This window comes from Parasteatoda tepidariorum, chromosome 2 (assembly GCF_982258835.1).
Source record: "Parasteatoda tepidariorum strain Cologne lab strain chromosome 2, Ptep-v5.0, whole genome shotgun sequence".
Taxonomy (NCBI): domain Eukaryota; kingdom Metazoa; phylum Arthropoda; class Arachnida; order Araneae; family Theridiidae; genus Parasteatoda; species Parasteatoda tepidariorum.
Window position 1 is genome coordinate 36,892,074 of NC_141756.1, and position 23,593 is coordinate 36,915,666.

The window sequence follows — 23,593 nt, forward strand, 5'->3', positions numbered from 1 at the left end:
TTTAATAAGATATCAAATAAAAATTGCTATTATACATTCTGTTCATTTTTCATAATTAAAAGTAGAGAAATTTATATAATATATAATCTGAATCATAAGAATGGTAACTTGTACCACGTAACTTTGAAGAGTTAGCCTATTAATTTAACTAGTATACTTGAAACTTGATTTGAAATATTTAATAATATATCAAATAAAAATTGCTATTATACATTCTGTTCATTTTTCATAATTAAAAGAAGAGAAATTTATATAATATATAATCTGAATCATAAAAATTGCAACTTGTACCACGTAACTTTGAAGAGTTAGCCTATTAATTTCCCTAGTATACTTGAAACTTGATTTGAAATATTTAATAAGATATCAAACAAAAATTGCTATTCTACATTTTGTTCATTTTTCATAATTAAAAGAAGAGAAATTTATATAATATATAATCTGAATCATAAAAATTGCAACTTGTACCACGTAACTTTGAAGAGTTAGCCTATTAATTTCCCTAGTATACTTGAAACTTGATTTGAAATATTTAATAAGATATCAAATAAAAATTGCTATTCTACATTCTGTTCATTTTTCATAATTAAAAGAAGAGAAATTTATATAATATATAATCTGAATCATAAAAATTGTAACTTGTACCACGAAACTTTGAAGAGTTAGCCTATTAATTTAACTAGTATACTTGAAACTTGATTTGAAATATTTAATAAGATATCAAATAAAAATTGCTATTCTACATTCTGTTCACTTTTCATAATTAAAAGAAGAGAAATTTATATGATATATAATCTGAATCATAAAAATGGTAACTTGTACCACGTAACTTTGAAGAGTTAGCCTATTAGTTTAACTAGTATACTTGAAACTTGATTTAAAATATTTAATAAGATATCAAATAAAAATTGCTATTATACATTCTGTTCATTTTTCATAATTAAAAGTAGAGAAATTTATATAATATATAATCTGAATCATAAGAATGGTAACTTGTACCACGTAACTTTGAAGAGTTAGCCTATTAATTTAACTAGTATACTTGAAACTTGATTTGAAATATTTAATAAGATATCAAATAAAAATTGCTATTCTACATTCTGTTCATTTTTCATAATTAAAAGAAGAGAAATTTATATAATATATAATCTGAATCATAAAAATTGCAACTTGTACCACGTAACTTTGAAGAGTTAGCCTATTAATTTCCCTAGTATACTTGAAACTTGATTTGAAATATTTAATAAGATATCAAATAAAAATTGCTATTCTACATTCTGTTCATTTTTCATAATTAAAAGAAGAGAAATTTATATAATATATAATCTGAATCATAAAAATTGTAACTTGTACCACGAAACTTTGAAGAGTTAGCCTATTAATTTAACTAGTATACTTGAAACTTGATTTGAAATATTTAATAAGATATCAAATAAAAATTGCTATTCTACATTCTGTTCACTTTTCATAATTAAAAGAAGAGAAATTTATATGATATATAATCAGAATCATAAAAATGGTAACTTGTACCACGTAACTTTGAAGAGTTAGCCTATTAGTTTAACTAGTATACTTGAAACTTGATTTAAAATATTTAATAAGATATCAAATAAAAATTGCTATTATACATTCTGTTCATTTTTCATAATTAAAAGTAGAGAAATTTATATAATATATAATCTGAATCATAAGAATGGTAACTTGTACCACGTAACTTTGAAGAGTTAGCCTATTAATTTAACTAGTATACTTGAAACTTGATTTGAAATATTTAATAATATATCAAATAAAAATTGCTATTATACATTCTGTTCATTTTTCATAATTAAAAGAAGAGAAATTTATATAATATATAATCTGAATCATAAAAATTGCAACTTGTACAACGTAACTTTGAAGAGTTAGCCTATTAATTTCCCTAGTATACTTGAAACTTGATTTGAAATATTTAATAAGATATCAAATAAAAATTGCTATTCTACATTCTGTTCATTTTTCATAATTAAAAGAAGAGAAATTTATATAATATATAATCTGAATCATAAAAATTGTAACTTGTACCACGAAACTTTGAAGAGTTAGCCTATTAATTTAACTAGTATACTTGAAACTTGATTTGAAATATTTAATAAGATATCAAATAAAAATTGCTATTCTACATTCTGTTCACTTTTCATAATTAAAAGAAGAGAAATTTATATGATATATAATCTGAATCATAAAAATGGTAACTTGTACCACGTAACTTTGAAGAGTTAGCCTATTAGTTTAACTAGTATACTTGAAACTTGATTTAAAATATTTAATAAGATATCAAATAAAAATTGCTATTATACATTCTGTTCTTTTTTCATAATTAAAAGTAGAGAAATTTATATAATATATAATCTGAATCATAAGAATGGTAACTTGTACCACGTAACTTTGAAGAGTTAACCTATTAATTTAACTAGTATACTTGAAACTTGATTTGAAATATTTAATAAGATATCAAATAAAAATTGCTATTCTACATTCTGTTCATTTTTCATAATTAAAAGAAGAGAAATTTATATAATATATAATCTGAATCATAATAATGGTAACTTGTACCACATAACTTTGAAAAGTTAGCATATTAGTTTCACTAGTACACTTGAAACTTGATTTGAAATATTTAATAAGATATCAAATAAAAATTGCTATTCTACATTCTATTCATTTTTCATTATTAAAAGAAGAGAAATTTATATAATATATAATCTGAATCATAAAAATTGTAACTTGTACCACGAAACTTTGAAGAGTTAGCCTATTAATTTAACTAGTATACTTGAAACTTGATTTGAAATATTTAATAAGATATCAAATAAAAATTGCTATTCTACATTCTGTTCACTTTTCATAATTAAAAGAAGAGAAATTTATATGATATATAATCTGAATCATAAAAATGGTAACTTGTACCACGTAACTTTGAAGAGTTAGCCTATTAGTTTAACTAGTATACTTGAAACTTGATTTAAAATATTTAATAAGATATCAAATAAAAATTGCTATTATACATTCTGTTCATTTTTCATAATTAAAAGTAGAGAAATTTATATAATATATAATCTGAATCATAAGAATGGTAACTTGTACCACGTAACTTTGAAGAGTTAGCCTATTAATTTAACTAGTATACTTGAAACTTGATTTGAAATATTTAATAATATATCAAATAAAAATTGCTATTATACATTCTGTTCATTTTTCATAATTAAAAGAAGAGAAATTTATATAATATATAATCTGAATCATAAAAATTGCAACTTGTACCACGTAACTTTGAAGAGTTAGCCTATTAATTTCCCTAGTATACTTGAAACTTGATTTGAAATATTTAATAAGATATCAAACAAAAATTGCTATTCTACATTCTGTTCATTTTTCATAATTAAAAGAAGAGAAATTTATATAATATATAATCTGAATCATAAAAATTGTAACTTGTACCACGAAACTTTGAAGAGTTAGCCTATTAATTTAACTAGTATACTTGAAACTTGATTTGAAATATTTAATAAGATATCAAATAAAAATTGCTATTCTACATTCTGTTCACTTTTCATAATTAAAAGAAGAGAAATTTATATGATATATAATCTGAATCATAAAAATGGTAACTTGTACCACGTAACTTTGAAGAGTTAGCCTATTAGTTTAACTAGTATACTTGAAACTTGATTTAAAATATTTAATAAGATATCAAATAAAAATTGCTATTATACATTCTGTTCATTTTTCATAATTAAAAGTAGAGAAATTTATATAATATATAATCTGAATCATAAGAATGGTAACTTGTACCACGTAACTTTGAAGAGTTAACCTATTAATTTAACTAGTATACTTGAAACTTGATTTGAAATATTTAATAAGATATCAAATAAAAATTGCTATTCTACATTCTGTTCATTTTTCATAATTAAAAGAAGAGAAATTTATATAATATATAATCTGAATCATAATAATGGTAACTTGTACCACATAACTTTGAAAAGTTAGCATATTAGTTTCACTAGTATACTTGAAACTTGATTTGAAATATTTAATAAGATATCAAATAAAAATTGCTATTCTACATTCTATTCATTTTTCATTATTAAAAGAAGAGAAATTTATATAATATATAATCTGAATCATAAAAATTGTAACTTGTACCACGAAACTTTGAAGAGTTAGCCTATTAATTTAACTAGTATACTTGAAACTTGATTTGAAATATTTAATAAGATATCAAATAAAAATTGCTATTCTACATTCTGTTCACTTTTCATAATTAAAAGAAGAGAAATTTATATGATATATAATCTGAATCATAAAAATTGTAACTTGTACCACGTAACTTTGAAGAGTTAGCCTATTAGTTTAACTAGTATACTTGAAACTTGATTTGAAATATTTAATAAGATATCAAATAAAAATTGCTATTCTACATTCTGTTCATTTTTCATAATTAAAAGAAGAGAAATTTATATAATATATAATCTGAATCATAAAAATGGTAACTTGTACCACGTAACTTTGAAAAGTTAGCATATTAGTTTCACTAGTATACTTGAAACTTGATTTGAAATATTTAATAAGATATCAAATAAAAATTGCTATTCTACATTCTGTTCATTTTTCATAATTAAAAGAAGAGAAATTTATATAATATATAATCTGAATCATAAAAATTGTAACTTGTACCACGAAACTTTGAAGAGTTAGCCTATTAGTTTAACTAGTATACTTGAAACTTGATTTAAAATATTTAATAAGATATCAAATAAAAATTGCTATTATACATTCTGTTCATTTTTCATAATTAAAAGTAGAGAAATTTATATAATATATAATCTGAATCATAATAATGGTAACTTGTACCACATAACTTTGAAAAGTTAGCATATTAGTTTCACTAGTATACTTGAAACTTGATTTGAAATATTTAATAAGATATCAAATAAAAATTGCTATTCTACATTCTATTCATTTTTCATTATTAAAAGAAGAGAAATTTATATAATATATAATCTGAATCATAAAAATTGTAACTTGTACCACGAAACTTTGAAGAGTTAGCCTATTAATTTAACTAGTATACTTGAAACTTGATTTGAAATATTTAATAAGATATCAAATAAAAATTGCTATTCTACATTCTGTTCACTTTTCATAATTAAAAGAAGAGAAATTTATATGATATATAATCTGAATCATAAAAATTGTAACTTGTACCACGTAACTTTGAAGAGTTAGCCTATTAGTTTAACTAGTATACTTGAAACTTGATTTGAAATATTTAATAAGATATCAAATAAAAATTGCTATTCTACATTCTGTTCATTTTTCATAATTAAAAGAAGAGAAATTTATATAATATATAATCTGAATCATAAAAATGGTAACTTGTACCACGTAACTTTGAAAAGTTAGCATATTAGTTTCACTAGTATACTTGAAACTTGATTTGAAATATTTAATAAGATATCAAATAAAAATTGCTATTCTACATTCTGTTCATTTTTCATAATTAAAAGAAGAGAAATTTATATAATATATAATCTGAATCATAAAAATTGTAACTTGTACCACGAAACTTTGAAGAGTTAGCCTATTAATTTAACTAGTATACTTGAAACTTGATTTGAAATATTTAATAAGATATCAAATAAAAATTGCTATTCTACATTCTGTTCACTTTTCATAATTAAAAGAAGAGAAATTTATATGATATATAATCTGAATCATAAAAATTGTAACTTGTACCACGTAACTTTGAAGAGTTAGCCTATTAGTTTAACTAGTATACTTGAAACTTGATTTAAAATATTTAATAAGATATCAAATAAAAATTGCTATTATACATTCTGTTCATTTTTCATAATTAAAAGTAGAGAAATTTATATAATATATAATCTGAATCATAAGAATGGTAACTTGTACCACGTAACTTTGAAGAGTTAGCCTATTAATTTTACTAGTATACTTGAAACTTGATTTGAAATATTTAATAAGATATCAAATAAAAATTGCTATTCTACATTCTGTTCATTTTTCATAATTAAAAGAAGAGAAATTTATATAATATATAATCTGAATCATAAGAATGGTAACTTGTACCACATAACTTTGAAAAGTTAGCATATTAGTTTCACTAGTATACTTGAAACTTGATTTGAAATATTTAATAAGATATCAAATAAAAATTGCTATTCTACATTCTATTCAATTTTCATTATTAAAAGAAGAGAAATTTATATAATATATAATCTGAATCATAAAAATTGCAACTTGTACCACGTAACTTTGAAGAGTTAGCCTATTAATTTCCCTAGTATACTTGAAACTTGATTTGAATTATTTAATAAGATATCAAATAAAATTTTCGATTCCACATTCTGTTGTTTTTTCATAATTAAAAGCAGGGAGATTTATATAATATGTAATCATATATATAATATATAATATATAATGAATCATAAGAACGGCAACTTGTACCAAGTAACTTTGAAGAGTTAGGCTACTAGCATATATGGCAGTACTTTTACTTTCGTTACTTTTACCACCGGTACAAGTAAAACGTACGTACTTTTACTTGTACTTCGTTACTTTTTAAATTTAGTACTTTTACTTGTACTTTCGTTACTTTTTTAGGGAAAAAGTACAAGTATTTGTAACGGAAATATCGAATGAAATCGTTACATTTTTCTAAAACTCGGTAAGCCTTCTAAAAAAAAAAAAATTAAAAAAAGTTTTCTGTTGGTCTGGTACCTTGCATCAAATTTAATTGGTTGGAAGAAAAAGCTAGGGAGGAGGCTACAAAAGAATTGGAAAGAATTGTCCAAGCTGAACACCCTGCTATAACTAATAACGTAACAGAAAAAAACCAGGGATTTTAAATTTTCTAAAGCTGAAAACATCATACCAATCACCAGCGACAGAAGAATTTATGGCATGCATGAGCTCAAATGTCGAAACGGAAAGCATATAAATTTCGAATCGATATCCAATCGTAGAAAAATTATATGTGAAATCTAATACTGCAGTGCCTTCTAGTGCTCCCGTGGAGCGATTATTCAGCTTGGATAAGCACGTTCTGAGAAATTCTCGCATCAGACTCAGTGATACCACTTTCGAAAAGCAATTATTTTGCAAATTGAATAAAAATATTAATTAGCAAGTTATTTTCATTCATTTTCGAGTTTTATGCATTTATTTAATACATTTTAAATAAAAAAATTTGGATTTTGTTATTACGTTTTTCAATTTTCTTTTTGAACTTACTAATAATACATTTTTTGTCTTAATACATTTTTTACTAAATACATTTTTACCTAGTACATTTTTTACAAAAATTATGTTTATGCCCGACCTTATCGAAAAGCGCCCAGTCAAATCTCTAAGAACTTCAGAACTATTTGAGCTATTGAAAACTATTATAATTACTATTTTAACTCTTGAAAACTCGAAGGTATTAATTTTGCCGCTGATACTAAAATTCGTTTACAAATTTTAATTATTCCGTTAGGCAGAAATGTTCGGAAAATGATTTTCTCGCATGACTTCAGCATTAGCCATTGTTACAAATAAAACTGTAGACTGTTCTGTTTCAACTTATACTGCACATTCAACTATTTTTTACTAGCTCAAAGACCACAAAGCTATCTGAAACCCCGTGTATGCTTTGTTTATGTTTGTGCTTTTAAAACGCGTTTCTATAGGGTAAAAAAATTTTAAATCAATGGTAATTTAAATAAATAAAAATAATAAACTAAAAATTAAAATCAATAGAAAAAATTTCTTTTTCGTGCAAATCCATAAAACGTTTGATATTAAAATTACATTTGATTTTAAAATTATATTATTCGATTGTATTATAAAATTATATTATAATATTCTTCCGAATTTAAAAATAAATTAATGTCCATAACTTTCAAAATTAAAAATAATTAAATAAATAACAACAATTTTGCAAAAACATTAAAGAATATTATTCAATAAAATTTTAGCTTACTTTGAATTTTCGATTTCCTAGAAATGTACTTTTAAATCGTTACTTTTTTGTTTAGTACTTGTACTTTTACTTGTACTTTTTACTCGTTATTTTTTAAAATAAGAACTTTTTACTCGTTACCTTTTTTAAAAATACTTGTACTTTTACTCGTTACTCTTCAAAAGTAACGTTTCCATATATGGCTACTAGTTTCATCAGTATATTTAAAACTAGACTTAAAATATTTAATAAGATATCAAATAAAATTTGTGATCCTACATTCTATTCTTTTTCCACAATTAAAAGCATAGAATTTTTTTACAGAGAATTGCAACAATCTCTTCAAAATTTCAAACATGAAATTTCTTATGAATGCTAATAAATAAAAATGAGAATATTTATAAACATTTCTTCACGGTATCGCTTTTAGGAAAAGCATCACTTAACTGAAATGAAGTTCCCTTAGAATATCGTTTAACTGAAGTACAGAAACTATTTACTTATTTACGCATAGGAATTATTAATTTTTATTAAAAATTTACCTGGCTTGACTGTTTAATTAAGAGAGCTTATTATTTTCCTCAGATAAAAGAAGTCCCATTTCTATAAACCAAAAACTGTGTAAAGAATAAGTTTGTGTAAGAAAAATTTGTGTTTTTGGACATGTGTGCTGGATTTCTTTTCTTTGGAGATTAATTATTTTATTGCGATGGAATTTTAATTTTTGTCGAAAAGGCGTCTTTATTGTTTGCGTAGGAATAGTTGGGAGAAACTGTTTAAAACATTCGTTCATCCACGATAAGACGGATAAGTTCTCCATTTAAGACAGAGTTAAGCTCATCCTTTTTTTAACATAGTCATTGTAATTTCTTGGTGCGGTCTTACTATAAGTTAATATATTTTTGCATTCAGTAGAACATCTGATCCATACAATACAAAAAGTAAGATAACGAAATTACCTTCTGATTAGGGAATTTATGCTATTTGTAGTATTACTGTTAAACATTACTTGTACAATGAATAAAAACTTTGCACATTTCGAGAAAATGAAAAAAAAAATTCCTGAATATATATTGTAATCAATGTGATAATAATTAAAACTGCAGTGTAGCGTATGAGTATTGTGACGAAATTAATTGAAAACCAAAATCAAGTTTTACGAACAATATCTTCTTAGACTAAATTGTACAATTGTTATACAATTTTATAAAATTGTATCACATGCAGTATACATATATAATTTAAAAACTATTAAAACAATAAGGATAAAAGCTTTTTTATGCCTAAAACTGCAAGTAAAAAGAACTTTTTAGATGAACTTTTAACTTTAAATAAAGGACTTTATTTAGAGATTTATTGTACTCAGCTGAGATTTTGTAAGAGGCTTCAAAGAAGTAAATTGACGGAAACACAAAAAAAATTTGACCTTCAAGTTAAAATATTTTCTATCCATGATAAATTGCAATGAAAAATTATAAAAAACTTATTTTCCGTCGTAAAAATTGGATATAAAAGTGTTACAAACAAAATCAAAAATATAATAAGGAAGTTGTTGCTGTCTTATGCAACTTGTCACTACTGACAAGCTTATTTCAAGGCATAGGGGAGATTTTCTTCTTGTTTTCCAGTGGGGCCATATATGGACAAGAATTCGACTTCTACCACACATATTCGTCACAGTTCGTTTAGCAGGAAGGAAGCATTCACACACCTTCCCTCCATACGCAGATCGAAATTTTGATCAGAACTAGAGCACAATTAATCTCCCACCCAGTACTCCCGGAGGTATTGATTTGTTAAAGGAACTTGAAGGACTTTGTGACTAAGACTGATTTAGCTTGCATTAGTTACCATTTATTACACGTTGAGTGTTCGCCGGAGGCGATTGAACTCTTGGACATGGGTGTAACGCCCTACCAACCAAGCTATACCGGCCCATGAAAGAGAAGTAGAAATAAAAATAAATAAATGATACTTATATATTTCTGACACTTAAATAAATGTATCGATAATGGGCAAAATCTAATAAAAGAAAAAACATTAATGTGAAGCTTTTAGAATGATGTATTTCGAACTTAGTTTTATATAACCTGATATTAATTTAATATGCCAAATGTATGTAAATCGATAACGTAATAGTTAATGTTATATGCAGAAAGATCTAGTTAACTAGATACATTTGCTTCGATTCATTACGGTAACCCAAGTATTGAAACAAATTTAGTATATTCATAAGCATAGATGTTTTTCAAAATTTAAGAGATATTTTTAAAAAAAGTTTAATGATATTTTTGTAATTATGAATGCTATGAATTTTAAACTATCAATAAAAATTTTCTTTACTTGCTAATATGCTTTAACTTTCGTCTTAAAGCGTTTTTTTGAAACAAAAACAATTATATCCAAAATCAGTTAAAATAATTTTTTTTAATAAAAAAGTAAAAAAAAATTTAAAAAAATAATTTCTATTAAAAGATTTTATTACTCATAAAATTAAATTTTTAATTATAATAACCAGTTTTTTTTATCATAAATAATTTTCAAAAAATGTTTTTCATTATATAATGCATAAATGATTCATAAAGTAACTTATAAATCACAACAACAACATCCGCAACAGTCAGTTTGCTAGTCAGACCAACTGCATTACAGAACAATGTTGTCACGCCATTGCGCACCTGCAAGCTTCACCTCCCAGACAGGATGTATTGATACCAATTGTTCTAAAGCTGACGGGATTTCAAGCCGTCACGGGGAATAGAACCTGTTACTTCACAATTATAGCTCAGTGCCTTAACTCTGTAAAGTAGTGGTCACAAAATTACTACTAGAGTCCATCCAATTTAAGTCTTGAGGCAGACATTCAAAATGTCAAAATTGGACTTATTGGAATTTGTTTATGGAAGTCTCAGTTATTTAGCTTTCACATTAAAATCCCACAAAATCCTGTCAAGTGCTTTGAAAGGAGAGGCGGAGGTGGAAAAAAGGGGCAAAATCTTTTGTATAATGCGGCTTTCAAGAGAACTCCTCCAGACACCCGTCTCGCGTCGTAGCGAGTAGTACTATGGTTACGAAGAAAGGACACTTCAAATAGGGGTGTGGGGTGAATAATTTGGTCTTAATCTCGGCATAGGTCGTCGTGTGTAAACCAATCGACACCTTCTTTCCTCCATTTCACCCCCATAAGAAATTTGCTTTCGCTTGTTACCATAGTAGCAGACAAGCCCCAGACTTTTAGTCTAGGGGAGTTCTCCTCAAAGCCGCTCTATACTGATAGTAGATAATGAGATAAGTTTTTAACTCTGGTAACATAGCTGAACATAATACATACAATTTATATAAATTTAAAGAATTTTGCGAGAGTAAGTTCATTTAAAATGGGAATTTTCCTAATTGTATTATAAATTTTAGTGAAATTCGACACAAATTCAGATCACAAATGTAAGTTAGGAACAAAGAAATATAAAAAAAAACTAATTTCTGTGTAAAAAACAATTACTTTTCTAACTTTATTTATTATTTTAAAGAAATATTTAAGCTATAATTAGTATCAAGGTAAACTCCATGGATATTCTAAGCGAATGTTTTCCAGAAAGGGCTTTCATATGTTTCAAATCAGAATGAGAGACATTTTTATGTTTTAAATATTAAATAATAAATAAATAAATATTATTTTTTTAAATCGTAGCTAACTTATAATTAACAAGATAAAATCCATACATATTATTATCGAATATTCGTCAGAAAATTCGTTTATATGTTTTTCAAAATTCTTCAAAAGTTCTCTGGGAAAATAAGAATAGTTCAACAAGTTCAAAAGAACTTTGATTTGTGTGTCGAGAATAAGGTAAACAAAGAAAAAAAGATAATCGCGATCTTTGCTCAAGAGTCTTTACTTTTCTTTCGGATAAGCCCCCAGAACATTGAGAAGCACATGATTTGTGTTATTTTCCTTTAAGATATCTGACAAAATGGCTGCGAGAAAACTGGAATTTTTTTCTGTAATTCTTTTGCTATACTTATGGGGCTGCACCGCATTTCCTAAAAGTGAACTATTCCCGTTTGGTACCGAGCAGTACTTGCAATCATTGGATGATGTCAGCTCTGCAGAAGTGCCCCTAAGTGTACCAATTGTATTTTATGGAAATGAATATCGATCTATTTATGTAAGTATATATTTCAAATGCAGTCTTTTTACTAACGTTTCTAACGTTACGATAAGCTTATAATGTTATGTTTTATGATTGTGTTCATGTATATTATAGTTGAAATTTGCAGTGACTTTAATCTTCCTGCATGTGTGCCCTTCATGCAATTTTGAAAGGTCACACGTATTTCCTGTTATGAAATATATATTTTTATGAGTATAAATATCAGAAAAATATTGTAATTAGCACAAAATAATAAATCATTACAAGTAATTTAATTATTTTTCCCTTAATAATGGAAAAGTAATGATAAGAAAAATAAATAATTACGCATTTACTGATATGATTTCAATCTTAATTTAATTAATTTGCGTATATCTCAACAGAGAAAGATATTTACTATTAAAAAAGCACAAAAAAAGTTGGCAAAAAAGATAACTCACGGTTTTAAAAAAGATATTCTAAATTTATATGTAATAAGAGAGAAATTAGTTTCATAGTTATTTCATAAGAGCAATGCATAGAGCAAAGCAAATGCTTATAAAGTGTTTCTAACGTATGCATTTTGAACAAAATACATTCCCAAACTTCAGATGACAATAAGGAGGAAGAGGAGGAGGAATAGACTACTCTGTAAAAAATTCCGGGTCAAATTAAGGTAAAAAGTGCCGACACTCTGGCTGCCGGTACTTTTTGCCGTGAAGTCCATTTTCACCTGAATATATAACGGAACAAAAGATTTGATAAAATGTAATTTTTACAGTAATAATTACAATAATATCTCTGAATCCCTCAAATTAAATAAATATTACTGCAAAGATTACGGTTTAATATTTTACGGTAAAAATGAATTTTACGGTGAAATGGGTGGTACGCTAAGTGGTGGAACTTAGTAACGTAATTTGATCCGGAATTTTTTACAGAAAAAGAACTTATTTTTGCGGTGTCCTCAGAATTGAAAATAGTAAAATAAATCTTTGTGATATAGCATGCATATGTATCCGAGTGTTGTTTCATGCATGTGAGCTCATATATGTGAATCCATCTCATACATGAGCCTGCTGGAAAGATAATAAATCACTATATTAAAGTATGAAAACATAAAAGCAAACATTAAAAAACTTTAATAAAAAACTATTTAGCAAAAATATTTCTAAAAAAATGTGCAGAAACTGCCCTGCAAAAAATTCCGGATCTAATTATGCTATGAAGTACCAACACTTTGGATGTATCATCCGTAAAAAACATTTTACTGTAAAATTTAATTTTGCCGTAAAATATTATACTGTAATTTTTACAGTAATATCTATTTAATTACAGTGATTCAGTCCGTTCACTGCAATTTTTTCAGTAAAAATTATGGTATATCAGATTTTTTGTTCCTTGGAGTGTTCCGGTTAAAAGGGATTTTATGGTAAAAAAAACCCGGCACTCTGAGTGCACGTACTTTTTACCGTAATTTAATCCAGAATTTTTTGCATTGTACATTTAGGAGTCATTATTGTTATTGATTTGATGTTAGACAAAGATTCTAACTTCCTCATTTCCAATGCCATTCCAAAAATTATAAAAACACTAATTTCCAATTTATTAAATCATATCCTTCGTTCGTTTTATTTAATTAAATGCATTTTAGGGAACTTAGTTTAGCTTTTAAAAAATAAGTTTCAAATATTGACCACATTTTAAGACTTTCTCTTGAAATATGGATAATTATAAAAATACATTTTTTGAAAAAAAGAACTCCTTTTCAAACACTATTTAACTTTATTCATTCTACTAAAACACACTGTTAAAAGTTCCAGTTAAAAATTACGATAAAAAGTACCGGCATTCAAGATACAGGTACTTTCTACTGTAAAATAAATTTTTATCGGAACATATTACAGTAAACTTATATACCGTCTTACAGTAATAATTAGAGTAAAATCACTGAATCACTCTAAATAAATAAATGTTATTGTGATATTTATGGTATAACGTATAAAGGTACCAATGGATTTTACGGATGATGCACCCAAAATGGCGGTGCTTTATACCGTAATTTGATTCGGAACTTCTTTATAGCGTATAGGAGAAACTTTTGAAATAAAAAATTATTTTAAGCGTGAAATATTTTGTATTTAGTTGCTTATTTTTATGAGAATATAGAAATGTAATTGTATTCTTGAAATATTTTCAGAAGTTATTTCTGTTCTTCGATTGCAGAACCCTATTCTCGCGTATGATGCAAAAAAAACACAAAAAGTTCTGCCTTTTATTTTTGTTAGAAAGATTTTGAGATTACAATAGAGTAGGCATATGCATTGAAGGATTTGTTGGCAGGGGAAAAGTGCTATTTACAGATATTTTCTTTTTACTTTTGCTTAAGCTTATTGATGTATGTTAAATTCTCTGACGAAATTAAATCTAATGGAAATTGAGAAATTCATCTTTAAAGCATTCTTCTTCACTATGACGCGTTAAAAATACAATTATGCTGTTATTTACATAAAGTGAACATTTTAGAATTTAAAATCTGGGAAGCGTATAATATTTTAATAAAAAAGAAGTAAAAATACGAACGAAAGGAAATATATAAAAAACTTGTTTTGTCACCTGATATATTGATGTTAAAATTGGTAAACAACATAAATTAAAAAAACTTAGTTGTTGAAGTTGCATATACCTTAAAACTTGACAAAAACATTTATAACTTTTAATAATTTTGCCATCGATACTTTTGAAATCTGGTCATAAAACATTTCTTTTAATTCTTTGATCATGAAATTATTATTGAAGGCAGCTGAGTATCTTTTTTTTAAACTGATTAAACTTATTTTTTTTAAACTGACAGTTAAATCAGTTTTCTATTTTTTTGTATAAAATAAAATTATGAACATTTATATTTGTAAAATCTTTTGAATTTTGTTTTTACTCCAAGTCGAATGGAAGTTATGATAATTTTAAAAAAAATCATTTATTTTGATTATTACATTGATAATAGTGCCTTTTTTGTTCTATTTCTGAAAACTACTATTCTGGTTATTTTCCTTTTTTTTTAAATGCCATAATCTGAAAATATTTCATTTCGAATTACTTGAAATTTTGCATGAATATTTTTCTATACATAGAAAAATATTCATGCAAAATTTAGATTAGGTTACAGATTAGTTGATGAAACTATTATTTTATATTTTACAGCTAAAACAAAAATAAATAATAGAAATTTTTGGCCTTTTTAAGACAAATAAATTTCAATATTTCCTGTTAAAACAATAACTATTAATATTCTGTATAATGTGTACTCTATTCCTTAAGTTGAGTTCTTATGAGTATCATAAAGCAAGAATAATGAAAAATAATAATTTTCAACAATGCTATGCGATTTTGAAAAGAGGCTGATTTTTGGTCTTTTTTGACCGATTTTTTTTTAATTGTATTCATACTATGTTTTAGTGTATAATATACACATAAATCAAAACAAAAATTTTTAAATTTTGCTGTCGAAAGTATTTGGGTACCTTATTGTAGGATGGGATAATATGTTGTGGGCAAAGGATAATATTATTTTAGAAAAGTTATCATCCTTTGTCTTTACAAGCATTAGCCTAAAATTAAGTTTGCCACTGCTAAATAGTATTAAAGGTTTTAACAATACAGAAATCTATATTTCTCTGAGACACAAAGACTAAAACTGATTAAACAGAGAATATTTTATAACATAATAATAAGAATACTTCATATTGTTATTGTAAAAACACTATTAATTTTAATTTTACCGTCTTTAGAATTTTATATTGGAGTTTGTTTTATTAATAACAGCTTATTAATTTATTTATTATCCTTTTCACATTGCTTTGAGGAAAGTGTATCTGCTCTATTATATCAATTAATCTCTTTAGTTAATTAAACTAATACAGAAGAGAAAAAGAGTCTTTTTTATGCATAAATGATTAACATTTGCTATTTTGTTGTTGAGTAAAATTTTACAGCTAATTTCAATAAAATTTTTAAAAAAATGTAATTAAATGTTAATTTTTTATGCTGGAAATCACCTTTTTGACTATAAATTAATATGCAATTTAAGCAGGAGCATAATTTTCACTTGCCAACTCGCCATTGACGACGGAAAGTTTAAGAAAGGCGTGTAAATTTTGTTTAATGCGATTTTGTGTTTCAAAACAATCTATCATCCGTATTTTTCCCTGAGTTAGTGTTTACGTACAAAATTTGGGGAAAATATCTAAATATCTGTACGCAATTTCGCTAAGCCTTCGAAATCGCAAGTTTCGAAATTAGCTCGAAAGATTTACTCAGAATTTCAATAAATCCATCCCCTGATTTATTTTGATTTTGACAAATGGTATTTTAATGTCAAAAGGCAGTGGTATAAAAGCATGAAGTGTTAATAGCATCGAACTTACTTTACTTTTGTTACTTTTCGTATTTTAATGCCTATTAATAGTATGTGGATGATATTATCATCAAAACCTTCTGACAACCTTATTTAAAAAAGATTATTATTTTGCAATAAATATGTATCCATTTTTATACATCCTTTTATAGTTTTGGTCAGGGTCACCAAAAAGTTCTTTGTACTGCATTAGTTATAACACTTTAAAGTAATAAATTTTTTTTCTCCAATGCCCGACTAAGCAGTGATATTTCGTCATACAGACATTACAGGGCAGATTTGTTGGTCACTGTTGGTAGGTGGGCCAACGTTGCTCTCACAGTAAGGACAGATAGTACTGAGAAGGAAATAACATCCATGCCTTAACCAGGATTCGAACCCTGAACCTTTTTGATGCAAGACCAGTTTCGTGACTTCTACACAGGCCTGTCGGTTTAAAACAACACATTAGTTTACATATTTTTTGTGACTTTAGTGTTGAGAAAAAATTTTGAGTCTGACTAGGACCTTCAGACCTGAAATTTTGTGACCTGAATTGAATTACGTTGATTTTAAAAAATAATGTTCAAAGCTTATGAGAATGATATATTTTTTGAGTATTGGAATGCATTCAGATTTACTGCATCTTTTGCTAAAGTTGTCTTGGAAAATTTTACAAAATCGTTATTTTTATGTTCTAGTTAACAGTTGAATTGTAAAACAATCTTGTAAATTTACTTAACACCTAAAACTAGCTGATAAATTTATAGTCAATTGATTTATACGCTAAAAACTAGAAAAAAATTCAGAATTAAAATTTTTACAATTAAAATTATTTCATTTATATTTTATAACCGGTTTATAGAAGATAAGTTTCGATTTAAATCACGAGCTATTATGAAATGAAAGAAATTATACGGAATAATATATTAGTTTCAGGTTCAAGAAATTTTTTAAATTTTTTTTTAGGTAAATTGTATTGAAAATAGTTTTTTAAAATCAGTTTATATTAAAAATTATTCAGTTACTTAATCGATCTTTAGTCTAGCTTCACTATTACTTAATCTGTTTCACCTCAATTTATTATAAATAACTGTATAATATGAATGAAAAATAGAAGTCTTATTGAAAAATTGTGAACTATTGAATTCTTTATTTATGATGCAATGTTTTTATTTTGCTTTTAAATTTCCGTGAAGTATTAAGTTTTTACACTGAAATAACATAATAATCTAGGAAACATTTCATATTTAAAAAATGGGTAAATAAACTCTTGAATAAAAATTAATGCTAAAATGATAAAATACGTTGAAAATAATAATAAAATAAAATCGCTTTTTACGTTATAATGGAACTTTGCAAACATTCTTTTTAAGCAACCTGCATTTTCAAAATGTTGTCAGTTTTTTCACGTATTTCTAACGAAAGAAAGAACTTAATAATGATTTAAAAAAAACTGTGTTTTCTCTACTAACCTTTTCTCTGCTTTTTTCAGAAAGCAGTGTCTATTATTTTCATTAAAATTATGAAATTATGTGTTGTTTCATTAAAATTATGAAAGAACCTCTCTTTTAAATTTTTAAAAAAATATGTACAGGAATATATTATTTATTTAGAAATCTCGAAATTATGCTCCAATGGAAGTTTTCGTCAATTTCTAAAGTCAATATTTTATTCGAAATGAATTGTCATTTTTAAAAAAATAAAATCTCACAATTTTTCAAATTCAGAACAGTAGGAAATAATTTTCAGAACAGGAATATTTATTTAGAGCTTATATTATTACCTTTTATTACCTAAGAGAAAAGTATAAACATTTTTATGCTTTCTTACAAAATTGATAAATAAAAGCATGAAATTTGTTCAAAATAACAGTATAAAAGTTTTTTGGCGACGTTGTTCGAATCAGGGTTCCAGAATTCGAAAATCAATTTTTAAAGCTAATTTTTCTCTCATCAAAGACATTTTCAGCTTACATGAACAATATTTGTTGAAACAATTCAACAATGAGTAAATATTTTAAAAAAGCCTGGTCACGAGTTTTTTTTCAACTGCGTATAAATTCTCTTTATAAAATTTTACTCTACAATGAGATTTCATACGCTGCTGATGAAGAAAAAAGTACGCACAAATTCTCCTTATAAAATTTTTCAATTGGAGAATTCATACACTGCTGATGGGGGAATAAGCACGTAAGAATTCTCTAAATAAAATTTCCTTCTATGTTGAGAATTCATAGGTTGTCGATTAGGGAAAAAGCACGCAAGAATTTTCTAAACAAAGTTTTATTCTATCTTGAGAATTCATAAGCAGGCGATAAAGAAAAAAAATGAATTCGCACTGTACAAAACTTCATTCTATTTTGAGAATTCATACGCCTGAATTCTCCTTTTAAAATTTTCCAAATTAAGAATTCATACGCGACTCATAAGGAAAAAAGTACGTAAGAGATCTCTAGATAAAATTTCAATCTATATTGAGAATTCATATGCTGATGATGAGAAAAAAAGTACGTAAAAATTTATTCATAATAATATATTTCTTATCTAATTGCTATAACTTTTATTAAGAGTTATCAATGGATGGGCAAAAGCAAGGACAAGGAAATACAACATAAAACCTATAACTGAACCTATCTAATTTAGAGCATTCTTATCAAAATACCTGAAAATTGATTTCCGATAAGGAAGCTATAATTTCAAGATAAAACAAGCTGTGAAGTTCTTTGACTTTAGAAAACAACTGAATGACTTAAATCAGTGAATCGAACACTCATGTCACCCGCCTTAAACTTATCTGTTTGTTGAATTTTGACATACTATACTTATCTCTCATGCAAAGATTAGCTCCTGCTTTTTATTAATGAAAAAAAAATTGAACGGGTAGTATTTATCGTAAAGAAAATATTGTAATCAGCAATTTTCAACAAGTGTCGGGATTTAAACAATTTGAGAATGGAAAAAATGTAGACTACCGATAAACTATTACGTAAATAAAGTCTCAAGGTAGTTTAAAAGTGGATTATGATAAAAGTTGTTTATTTTAAATCTTCTGTTAAGAAAAAAATATTTCTAAAACGCAGTTTTTAAAAAAAAATTAGATTATTTAAAAAAAAAAAATAAAATTCACCTTGATAGATAAAATTTCAGAAGCTTTTCACGTAAACTTATAAAAATTTCTGAGTAAATTCTGTAAAATATTTGACTTAGTTTTGAAATTTATAACTATTTAAAAAGAATTTCCATTTATGAAGCCAACAAAACGGCAAAACGGGTAAGAAAAAAGGTGAAATTATATATATATATATATATATATATATATATATATATATATATATATATATATATATATTAAAAGTATATCATAAAAATTGCAAAGTGTAGTAAAATTTTATTATATTATCAAGATATCCTAGAACTTGGCATAAACATAATTTATTCGGTTAAATTTATGGTTAAATTTTTGTTTTTTACACATATGGAAATATGGTTATAATTTGTATAACCAGAATTTCCATTAATAGTTCAGATAGACATATGATCAGAAAAATAGTCACACAAAAAATGGTTTAAATAACATATATTTTGGTTTTATTAACCAAAATTCTTTCTTTTTTTTACCAGAAATGCCATTACCATACAGTATTGAAATTCTACCAGATTTTCTTTCTCTATGTAGAATGATTTAAAAGACTTCTAAATATTTTTTTGTTGGTATAATCAATATGAAAATTTTTGTTGTGGTTTCAGACATCGAAATGCATGTTTTAATGTGGACACCAAAGTAAACTCGAAAAGTGATTTTTCTTATTTTGCTCAAACACTTATAAAGTTAAACAAAAACTGATTCTTGTGCCAATTGGTGTTTCTATTAGTGTCTGTAGACATATTTTGAAGATAGAGATTGACATTAGGTAAGGGAATACTCTCAGAAATAAAACTCTCGTTTTTTGGCGATTCAGCTGTATTTCGTTTATATTGAGAATCATTTCGTCTCGTAATTACGTGATATGAGACGAAATACGAACTGTTTGTAAAATGTTTTAAATATGTGTAAATGTCTTTTAGTTATCGAATTAAAAAAATCTGTCTCTCTTTTTTAATAATATTTACTAATAAACAATTTTGTCATTATTCAAAACTTATTGGAAGAAAAAATTTTATAACTTTTTTGTTTATATTCATGTTCTAACTAAACGATGTTTCTCTTCTTTTTCTCAGGTAAACGATAATGGCTTGCTTTCATTTCTAACAGAAGTTCCTTCGTTTTTTAATGCACAATTTCCACTCACTTATCCAATCATTGCCCCATTGTACTCTGATATTGATGTAAGAAGTGCAGGAAGAATATATTACAGGTATTTACTATTAAAAAAAATTCCTTATTTTTTATTATTTCAATATTTTACTTTGATTTATTTACAAAATGCATGAGTTATTATATTCGTATTTATTTCAAATTCAATTTAGTAAAAACAGTTTAAAATAACGAATTGGATGAGTCTGATAATAAAAAATTCATTATTAAAATTAAAAAAGGGGGTCATAATTAGATTGCCCGAATCCGACGCTCTTTCTCAAAGTATGATATATTATACAACAATATCTCAATGATTAGAGCTCAAAAATTAGGTCAAGAGGAGGTCACGAGTAGAAATAACATCATTTTGAATAAATTTTTCAACCTTAAATAGAGATAAAATTGTAGTTTTTTTCCTTTTCTCAAAGATCAATTAAATATAAATGATTGAAAAATCATTTAACTCCAGGAAATAAACCTCACAATTTCTCATCAGTTTTATATTCATTTTAAAACTTCTATATCGGATATTTAAGTTTTTTAAAAAAAAAATCAAGCATAATTTTATTATTGCTTTGATCAATTGGAAATGAAAAAAAGGAGAGATGAAAACGTTCTGTAAGTTTACCGAGCGAATGATTACATTAGAATTAACATAAAATACAAAAAATATAAAATGAATAGAAAAATTATTAAAAAACGTTGGAACACTTGTTCTTGGTGCATGCTTAGGAAACAATTATAACTAATTCGGACTTATAAAACAGTGAAGAAATATTTCGCAAGCAATAATGTGTGTTTCCAAAATATTTATAAGTACCTAAATTTTGACTTACTTTTGGTGAACATTAGTACAGTACAAATTAATAATGTAATTCGCTTCCAGAAAAATGTGCTCAATTTTGAACTATAATATAGTTATTATAAATTCCGTTACCGTTATTAAAATGATTTAAAGTACATTTTTATTTTGAACCATAATAGTGTGCGAAATCTTTATAAATTGCAAATCATCTCTGTCCAAAGGTTCAAACATGTTTAGGATGACCTTGGCGACAAGATGGGCTTTAAAATTTAAACTTACGAAACACGATAGACGTGTCCTCATCATCAATTGCTGCACATTGTTTGGATTTTGCTCATAAATTCAATTTCACAACGCCAAAATTACTTTCACACTCATCATCAGCTCATCTTGATGTCCTGGAATCTTGTTTTAATCGTATAAATGCTGATTGCTTTGTTAAAGACATTAGTTTCTCAACACCCCTCCATAGCGCGTGGAACTGCATTTTACCCTGATTTACCCCTCTTGGCAACTATTTTTTTCTTGTTCTGCTTTTCATTTTTTTTCTCTCTCGGCTTCTGCGGTTTTTTGTTTCTCGCCTTTATTTTTCCGTCTTTCGTTGACTAATCTACGTTTTATGTTTTAAACCACTTTCAATTCTTCTCATTTACGTTTGGCAAGACTTGAAAATCGGAGTCTGTTTTTGAGCACTTGAAACATGCCGACTGTTATTTCCTATTTATATATTTTTTAAGCGATCGAAGTTTTTAATCTAATAATGTTTGGGATGGTTTAATTAATATGACCCGATTTGTCACTGAACAAAAAATTGCAACAAATTTGTTCGATATTGTGGTTTAATTCGAAAACAACACTTCATTAAATTTTTAATAAAAATGGAACTAAGGTTTTTCTTTATTTCAAATGTTTACGTGAATTGCTCTTTCTTTTTTTCAGAGAGACTCAAGCAGAAGAGTTGTTAGAAAGAGCTGCTCGAGATATAAGAGCTCATTTTTCAACCGCTGCCACTTTTCAACCTCGTAGTCTCTTCATCGCCACTTGGGATGAAGTCGGCTATTATGATAAGAGAACAGACAAAGTAAGATGATTTATGACTCTCTAAAATGATTTGGTGCATTAAGGTGCTTTTTTTTAAAAGTAGAACAGTATGATAGCAATTAATTTGTTCAACAACTTTGTAATGGAGTTCATTTATGCATGTTAATAAACAAGACAGTTTTGATTTTTAAAATGATAACTCATCTATAGGAGTTTGGGCGTGTGTTTCTTTTATTACTCCCGAAACGTTTGTGCATGGGTCTTGAAATTTGGGCAATAGGTACAAGCGGAAATTTCAGTTTTTCGGTTCTAAAAATCGTCCAATAAGTAGATTTATTTGTTAGGGAGGGAGATGTGAAAATCAAACTTTTTAAATAGAATTAGCATTATGTATTGTTACAAAAGATTCCGTTTTTTTTCTAAGTGATGTTTGCTTCAATCAAAAACGAGCTTCAGAGGCAGTTTATATTGCTCGTTCTTTAATAATTATTAAGTTTTGATTCAAAGTTAGTTTTGAAAATCAAAGTGGATGGCACGTATGGATGACGCTATTGCATTTATTTGGCACGTATGGATGATTAGCATTTTGAAAACTATATAAAACCACATGTTTACAAGTTACGCTTTTGAAACTTGTTTCTAAGCATGTTCTCCTTTTGAAACGTGCTTATTTACACTGAGTATATTTAAAATAATAATCCCAAGAAACTGAGTGGAAAGATTAACTTGATTACTTAAAAACTCTATTGGTATCAAATTTGAATAGAAAAAGTTGATTTTCCAAAATGCAAGGAAGTATTGTGAACAAAATATTCAGAAAATTGAAAATAAATGCAATAAAACAGAAATTACTCTCTAATTTTAAGAGAATTACTTTTTTCGGAATTTGTTTTGTTTTATAAAATGCAAAGACCTCCTTA

At 26.0% G+C, this 23,593-nt stretch overlaps 1 protein-coding gene across 1 annotated transcript in view; it reads left to right on the forward strand.

Moving 5' to 3' along the window:
* Positions 1-11,877: 11,877 nt before the first annotated feature.
* Ndg (Nidogen) overlaps positions 11,878-23,593 on the forward strand; it is a 36,154-nt gene continuing 24,438 nt past the window's right edge. Inside the window, exons 1-3 of the mRNA XM_043049784.3 lie at positions 11,878-12,171; positions 20,749-20,885; positions 22,572-22,713. Of these exons, the coding sequence (XP_042905718.2) occupies positions 11,977-12,171; positions 20,749-20,885; positions 22,572-22,713 (474 nt within the window). The 5' untranslated portion in view covers positions 11,878-11,976. The remainder of the gene's footprint in view (positions 12,172-20,748; positions 20,886-22,571; positions 22,714-23,593) is intronic.